Source organism: Apaloderma vittatum, unplaced genomic scaffold (genome assembly GCF_000703405.1).
Source record: "Apaloderma vittatum isolate BGI_N311 unplaced genomic scaffold, ASM70340v1 scaffold16600, whole genome shotgun sequence".
In the NCBI taxonomy this organism is placed as follows: Eukaryota; Metazoa; Chordata; class Aves; order Trogoniformes; family Trogonidae; genus Apaloderma; species Apaloderma vittatum.
This window is the reverse complement of record NW_009695146.1, coordinates 1-8,404: the sequence shown is the minus strand read 5'-3', so window position 1 is coordinate 8,404 and position 8,404 is coordinate 1. Positions and strand designations below refer to the sequence as shown.

At 53.3% G+C, this 8,404-nt stretch overlaps 1 protein-coding gene across 1 annotated transcript; it reads right to left on the bottom strand.

The window, feature by feature from the left end:
- Positions 1–3,113: 3,113 nt before the first annotated feature.
- Positions 3,114–4,555, bottom strand: B3GNT7 (UDP-GlcNAc:betaGal beta-1,3-N-acetylglucosaminyltransferase 7). Its single transcript, XM_009870220.1, has one exon. It carries the CDS (start codon positions 4,463–4,465, stop codon positions 3,338–3,340), a length of 1,128 nt encoding a protein of 375 aa, XP_009868522.1. The 5' UTR covers positions 4,466–4,555; the 3' UTR covers positions 3,114–3,337.
- Positions 4,556–8,404: the final 3,849 nt, after the last annotated feature.

The window sequence follows — 8,404 nt, the reverse complement described above, 5'->3', positions numbered from 1 at the left end:
TGCAGAGTCCAGCTTGTCCTGGTCCCCTTTGGCTCTCTGCTCCCCACCACCAGCTCTTGTTGGAGATGAGTCTGATGAGGGGTGGCTGAGGGAGCTGGCACTGTTTGGCCTGAAGAAGGAGGCTGAGGGGAGACCTTATGGCTCCCTACAGCTACCTGAAAGGAGGTTACAGCCATGTGGGGTTGGTCTCTTCTTGAATCGTCAGCCCTGGAGGTGCTTAAAAGACAAGTAGCTGTCATGCTTAGGGTCGTGATTTAGCCGTTGACTTAGTAGGGCTGGGTGGATGGTTGGACTCTATGATTGTAAAGGTCTTTTCCAACTAAAACCATTCTGACTCCAAGTCAAGTAGTCAAGCCGTCTGCCAGTCCCAAAAACTAGCCCCAGCAGCAGGCAAGGCCCAAGGGCTTCCCTCCTCTTTACCCCAGTCAGGTTCAAACCTGTTGCGTTTCTCCCTGCAGTCCTACGAGGCGCTGCTCTAGGGGTCACTGCTGACCCATGGTGAGCGTATGCCATTGCGTGGTGGCATGGCATGTGTCACCCTATGGTCATGCCTTGGCTGGGGAGGGGGGAACAGCAAGGAAGGTCCTCTCAGGGGGAGGGTGAGAGGGACAGCGATGTGGCTGTTTCCAGCACGAGGTGTTAGACAAGACAGGTGTGTTCCCAAACCTGCCACAGTGGCTTTTCAGAGGGCAAGGTAGGGAGATCCTCACTGCAGCGTGCCAGGACGATCTGAAGTTTAGCTGGGTTTGAAATGCAACTGGGTGAGTGCATGGAAAAGAGGAAATATCCACCTGCCCTTGTTAAACATCGTGCCAGGCTCCATGTGAAAGCTGTGCCAAGCCAGAGCGGGGCAGCTACAGCCCTCAAATCCCTGCCCCAAGCAGCACTCTCACCACTGTAGCCTGTTACCAGGTTTCATTCCCAACCAGCCAGATCCCCTTGGCCAGCAGAAACCCTCTAGCAATGACACAAGGTGAGGACTTGGAGTGGTTTGGTTTTTTTTATTCTCCTCCTTCTTTTATTTTTTTATTTAGAAACTAGAATATTCACCAGATCTACAAGGTTTCTCTGTACAGGTCCCACCAGGTGAAGAGCAACACTGAGAGATTTCTGCGCACAGCCCTGGCTCACCGTACGGATTGGTACAGAAAGCAAGAGCTGTTGCTGCAAATAGGATAAATATACAGCCTAATGTACTGTACCTGACAGAAATTACAGATGTGTCAACTGGGAAAGTATCTCTGAATTCGCTCCCATTGGAAGGTGGAAGGGGACAGGAAAGCGAAGGAGTGATGTGTGCTGTCTAAGCCCAGTGGGCACAGAGAATGCCCTTGGGGCTCTGCCCTGCGCTGCCAGCATTTGTCCCCAGGACACGGTGCCGCTGGGCGCATCAAAAATCAAATTTCACAGTATTGCCGCCAGCCTCTGTACCAACAGCCGAGCCCAGGGCAGCAACGGGCTCTTTCTCTTCCTCCTCATCAAATTTGCACCTTGTCTGAGCAGACGAGGGACCTTTGCTGAGAAGTGGCATGGCTTGGCGTGAGGCTGCCTTTTTTTGGCTGGTTTATGCCCTTTTTCATTTGTTTTCTAACCTGGGGAACATACAGACTTGGAGTAAGTCAAATGGGCCCCTTTCCAAAACACATTAAGAAAAGGAAAGGACAAAAAAAAAAAAAAAAGGCACTGCACAGGGGGACCTTTGAGGTAGTCAAAATTTTTTTCCTTTCAATGTCTGGCACTGGAGAGGGGGAGAGAGAGAGAGAGAGAGAGAGAGCGAGCACATGCGCCCATGTTTCGCGGTGCGTGGTGAGGGCCGTGGCTGCGCCCGTGGGTGTCCACTGGTGTGTGGGGACATCTGGATGTGCAAACCCCACACATGGGGACATCTGTGTGCACAGAGCCTGCGCCCGCCAGCTGGCACACATGTGGCTTCGCACATGCCCACGGCTTTGCCCACCCCTGCAGTCGGTGGCTGGAGAGCATCTGTGGTCCCTGCGTGGCCACGTGTCTCTCTGTGTTTCGAGAAGGAGGTTTCCATCATGGCAGCTGTCTCAGGGCTCACCTTGACAGCTCCAATGGCCCTCTCAGCAAAAGATAAAGGGGCCGTGTCTCGTGATACCACTCCCTGTTGTGCTCCTGAGCCTCATCGTGTGGGATGAACACTGCAACAACTCTGGGAGGAGCAGGCATGGTGTGAAACATCAACTCTCCTTCACCCTCACCTGCGCCCTGTGCCAGGGCAGTACCGATGCTCTCCAACGTGCCCTTGGAGCATCACGCTCGCTGCCAAACTGGAGCTGAGCCTGAAGAAGCCATGCGTGGGGTCTTTGGGAGCTGTCGTTCCCTCCAAGACAATCCCACCAGGAGAGGGTGTCCCTGCAGCAAACCCCTGGACACCTGCACCGAGCTGGGGGTCCCAGGTGTGACAAACCCCTGGGCTGCTCCAGCTGGGACCGGCCGTGGGCAAGGGCAGCCCACCTTGTCCTTTTCCTGCCAGGAGGAACAAATCCCTGAGGAATTTCGTCTGGGTGCATTCCTCTGAGTGCACACACAGCGAGGCTGGTGGAGGCAGGGGGAAGACGGCCCCTGGCGGGTGCCGGGAGCCACCATCTCCTGGGACCTCTGCCACGGACAAAGACCCCAGTCCCTCGACCGCCTGGCTGAAACCCTAGTGGGGGGGTTGGGGCTGGTGAGATCTGGCCTTGGAGGAGAGCCCCTTTTCCCAGCTTGTGTACTGGAGACACAGAGAGGGCTTTGGTGGGGCTGAACCTGATGTGCACAGGGTCAATGTCACTAAAGCATGGAGGAGAGATTTGAGATAACTGATTAAATCCTCATGTCTTTTGATTTTGGGAGGGGGAAATGTCACACTTGTAAACTGCTCAACTCCCATGGAGGGGCTTCCCTGGTTAGCCAGACCCTGAACACCTTCACAACAATGTCTGTGCCACATCCTTCCCCTCCTCTCCCCACCTCAATGCTCGTCATGCCCCAGCGGAGGTGGTACCTAAAGCAGAGAACAAAGCCCTCTACCCGCTCTCTCTCTCTTTTTCTCTCTCAATTTTGTGCTAGATTTGTTGTGTTTTTTCTTTTTTTTTTTTTCCCTCTTTTTTTTTTCAGCAACCCCCAACCCAGCTGGAGATAAGTGAACCACATTACAGTACAGGAATAAACACTATTGCAAACCCTGCCTGCGAGCACAATGTCTCTGCCTTCATCACCCTGGAGGGAGAGGCCCCTGAAGGACTCATGTGCCACCTGCAGAGGCTCACCCCATCCTGGAGCAGGGGGTCAGTCATCCCGGCCCCTCCAGTCCCAGCTCTCCAGAGAGACTGAGCTAAAGGACATTGAGTTTCCTTGAGCACGTCAAGTTACTATGGACCAAGTCCCACATTTGGAGCAACTCTGGAGGCAGCAGTTTATGAACTACCAACATACTCCGGAAAAAACACGGCTCCTTGTTCATCTTGCTGTTCTTGTTCTTCACGATGCCAAAAGTTTTGAAGCCCTCGTGCCCAATGGGTGACACTTTAAGGACCTCCAAGCACATCCCTAGGAAGACGTCGTCGATGGGGTATAGCTCCAGCGTCTCTGAGGTCTTGTGCAGCCTCTTGGCCAGGGGTCCATCCATGATGAAGCCTCCACCCCCTGCATAGGGTGGGTAGTTGCTTTTGTTGTAAAGGGCGCTGGGGATGTAGTATTTGTTCTCCTTCTTCCGAATCGGCTTGGCCTTGTAGAGGACATCCCCCACGAAGAGGTCCTCTCCCTCCTTCTTGTCCTCCAGGAACTCCAGGATGTTGCTCGGACTCACAAACACATCATCGTCACCTTTGAAGATGAAGCGGACATTGTCACAGTAGATGTTCAGCCACTTCAGGAAATGGACCTCTTTGAGGGTGAGGTTGAAGAAGCTGTCCAGGAAATCCCACTGTAAGATATCCCCATAGATGTGGTTCTCGTAATCCAGCAGTTTCTGGTAGTTGGCTCTCTCTTCCTCCTTGGAAGCTGTGCCCAGCAAGAACAGCGTCCTGATTCTCTTGCCCTCCACCTCCTTCTCCTGGCCCCAGGTCCTCCGGATGGCCTCGCGGCGGTCGTGCTGTGTGATGATGGACTTGACCACAATGAGCAGGTAGACGTCCCCGCTGCATTTCTCAGGGTGGTTGATCAGCATGGGGAAGTAGCGGCAGTGCCGATAGAGCAGGAACTGCTGGAAGTTGGGCTCCAGCCCTTTGAACCAGTCCACCTTGCTGAAGTTCTGGTTGGCTGAGCAGTTGGTAGTGGTGACGTCCCAGGATTTCACTTGCTTCGCCGTCACAGTCTCTTCCTTCACAGGAGCTTTCTCCTTCTTGCTCTTCCAAAAAGTGCTGGTGATGGAGAAGGCGTTGTCTCTCTTCTGTGTTTTCGAGGGGTCTGGAGGAGAGAGCTCCTTCTGCTGCTGGCCCTGCATGAACTGGTTAGGGGCCATTCCCCGTTGCAGCACTGTCACCGTGATCACCAGCAGGAAGGAGAGGCAAACAGTTTTGTAGATGGTCTTCTTCCTAAGTGGACATGATAGAAGGGGTTAAGGAGAGGAAACGGCAGGCTTAGTAAGGCTTGCCTGCAAAAGCACCTCCTGCAGAGGTCAAAGGATGATGCTCATAATTTGTGTCCCATCACTTTTTGATGGGCAGTAGTCTTGTGCGAAGAGCTGTGGGACACCCCCATGCATGCTTGTGGGGTGGTTCTGGGGCCACACTTCACCAGAGAGACAGGCACAGGGCACATGGCAGGTGGCTATGGTGTCACAAAGAACTGGTAAGCATTCACAGGAAAGAAGAAAATGGGTTGAGAGAGAGAGAGAGAGAGAGATGAAGTTAGAGAGAGCTTCGGCAAAGCAACTGTTTTCAGAGGGAAGTCCCAAGGAAAACCCTTGTTACAGCCATCTGAAAATTGCAGTTTAGAACAAGAGCAGAAGGGATCGATCCACTGAATCATTGACTCTCTATCATGGCTCTAGACTGGCATCACAGGTTACACAACACTGAGAAGCCGGAAACAGGAAGACCACAGGAGTCGACACAAAACAGGCATTGCCATTTCATTTCAAAACGGCAGATAAGGACAAAAAAAAAAAAAATTGCCATTTGAGACGAACTTCAAGGTTCAGCATGTAAAAGCTGCCCCTAACCCTGCAACTGACTTTGGGAATCAGCAATTCTGGGGGCAGCCCCAGCCCTTGGGGCCCAGTGCTCCGCTTTGCGGTGATAAGGAGCACCCAACGCACTGCGGATTTGGCGGCAGATTTTCCCTGCCTGCAGCAAACCAGTTTTCAGTATGTCCAGAGTGTGCTGCGGATGGGGGTGATAGATCAAACCCAGTCCTTTACTCCTGCTCTCCCCCACTGCAGACCCATCACCTCGGGGAAGCCGCTGGCTTGTGAGACAAGCTCTGGATCTTGCCCAGGGGACTCCTTGGACAGCAGGAAGGCTGCACCCAGAGCTTACTGATGCACCAAATACTCCCTGCAACCTGCTTTTCCACACAGTTCAAGTCCCCTGCCCTGCTGCCATGGAGGAAATGAGGTGCTCACCCTGCCCATCTGCACTGTGTTGCCCTCCCCAGCTCCCCTCTCCAGCCGGCACATCTGCACCAATTTCCTCCTGCCACAGTCCTGCTTGCTCCAGCTGCCTTGGGCCATCTCCCGCTGCAAACAAGCACCAGGCACAGGGACAGCAGATGGGCTCCACGTACCACTGGGAATCCCAGAGCTTCCCAAGGGTGCTGCTCTCACACAGAGGGGACATATGTGGCAGCCCCTGTAGCGTCTTTCTCTCCCGGTGGGTGAAAGGGCCCATGGCTGCAGAGCCAAAGGAGATAAGTATGGCACTGGTGTCACAGCTCCCCTGTGCCTGTCCCAGCCTGGGTGCCACCCATCAGGGACAGCCCTCAGTCACTCACTCCCTGCTAGCGCCAAAAAGATCCAAAATAATATCTAGCAGGCAGATGGCACTTTCACTTTGGAATAATCCCAAAAAGGAGCTTGGGGCTGAAATCTGAAACATATAACCGAAGTAATTTTCAAATAGTTGAAAAAAATAAAAACAAACAAACAAACAAAAGCCTTGAAACTCTCCTGCCCCCAGGGGCTGGATTGTGATCGGCACCACCAGGAAGCTTCTGGGGTTTTGGGGCACGGGCTGCACCATGGCACCTGCCTGGTGGGGCACTCCAATGCCTCTTGGGCTCCCCAGGGCAGGGGACAATCATTGTTCCCGGGGGACTCTGGCCACCCTGAAACACAGGACCCCCAAATGGGAACTGGGGGAACTGGGCGATTTTGGGAGCTCCTGTCTTTGACTTCACCCTCAAGCACAAAGAACTTTTCAGCCTCGTGGCATTTTACGTGGGAAAACTGTGATCGCTAGCATGGATTGTGAGAGCAAGAGCGTGGAAATAAGTAATTACAGGCAAATGGACAGATATTCCCCATCCTGTTTTATATGTGGCCACTCATCTGAGACTGATGAGGGAGCAGTCCTGATTAGATCTCACCATTCCCTTAACCCTCTCCAGTCCTGGCCATACAGTTCCAAGGCTGTTCTTACAAAGCCTTCTGGCTGATAGAACTTTAACCCCTGCACAGCCAAGCAACTTATAAAACCTCTCAGCAGTACCTGGCACTGTAGCTGGAACAACGGCATCACCCCTGTATAGCAACCTCATCACCCCTGTATAGCAACCTCGGTTGCACCGATCCCGTCCTGACACACCAGCCTTGCTCCCAGCCCAGCTCATCCACCACCCCAAGGACAAGACATGATAAAATACCCAGCCTGAAGGACAGAGAGAAGCTATGGGCAGGGAATTACTGATACAATTTTTAAAAATTTGTATAGGCAGGGCTGTAACTAGCTGGCACAGATGAGTTCCACGCTTATCAGGCTCTGTCTGCCACAGACAGGAGCCACCCAGAGACACTCGCTCCCGTTACCCTCCTTGGGCCATTGCACTTTATTTCAGCCCAGGCCGAAGACACTGTCCTGGGGCTGAGGGGCGAGGTCTGTATTTTAGTAAGAGGTGTAGGGTTGGATAGCTCGAGTATGTCTGGGTATGTCAGTGAGATGTTGCACAACAGCGCAGAAGCTTATTCTTCTTTCCTTCAGTGGACACCATTTCCAAGCTCTCACCAGCGTAAGGGGCAATTTTTATTTTGTTACAAAATAGTATCTGGGATATTTCCCATAGATCTGACTCTGCAAACCATGGAGGCACCACTGGGTCCTGCAGGAGCAGGGAGCCTCACGGCCACCTTCTGCCCCACAGAAATCCTGTCCCTGCATTGATAGGAAAAGCGACAGGGACTGAGGGATCCTGAGCCACAAGGGCAGGTGATTCCTACACCAATTCAAGGACTTGGGAGGGGGAGGAGGCGCAAAAGAGTGACAATCATGCGAGTCTTTTACTCCTGTATGGTCTCCTCATCTGTGAAGGACTTTGGGGAAGGAGAAACCAGATCTTGCTCTCTATAGAGATCCCAAGAACCGTGGCTCTGCAGGAGGTGAGGGAAGCACTTTGGGTTTGCTGCCATCACAGAGAAACCGCCCTGCTGAGCCCCAGTGCCCTGCTCTGGGGCACAACCCCCAGCCTGTCACCAGCAGAGTCCCCAAGAATCTGGGACATGGGACTCTAGGTCCCAGGGTGGCAGCAAGTGGTGCCCGTTCCAGATGAGCTCCCATTGGTGCCAACCAGGACTGGCTGCCCCCACTGCCGGTGTCAGGACCATCGAGAGAGGTTTGAAAGGGTCCCAACACTCTCCCTCTCTTCCCTTTTCTCCAACAAGAAAAGCTCAAAAGCCTCCCTGTAAGGCGGCCACACCACCACTGCTGTGCTCCAGGCAGTTAAATATAAATCTCCAAATTAGAGGTGGGCACTTTCCCTTTCAGGTGGTGATTGGTGTAGGGCAGGCGAGGCCCCAGGAGACTGGGGTTCTCCATCCCAGGTCCCCAGAGAGGCACACAGCCACTTTTGATCCTCATGAAAACCTCTTTGATCGGCCAGAGCTATCTATTTATTTGGATTTTTCTGGCTCCTCAATTAAACTCAGCCACTGAGCCAGCAGAGGCACAGCCAGTATAGAGCCTTTTCTGTTGGTGGTGCCAAGGGATCGGGAGAGGGGATCTTATCTGGGAGCAGATGCTGAGCAGAAAACACCCAAATGTCTCCCCAAAGCAGCCTGCGCCGGCTGGGAGCAAGTGGGACCCCAGCTCCCGACGGTTGTCCCCAGTGCAGGGGTGTCCGGGGACACGTCCCCTTCTTACAAAAGCCATCTGGTCTAAATACAAGGAAGTAAAACCACTGGATGCTCCCACGGCCCCATCCCACAAAGCAGTCCTTTACAGGGAAGAGCTGGGAAAATCATGCCCAG

Excerpts from the sequence above, each read along its gene's own strand:
- B3GNT7 (XM_009870220.1), bottom strand. The coding sequence starts at position 4,465 with ATGGCCCCTAACCAGTTCATGCAGGGCCAGCAGCAGAAGGAGCTCTCT.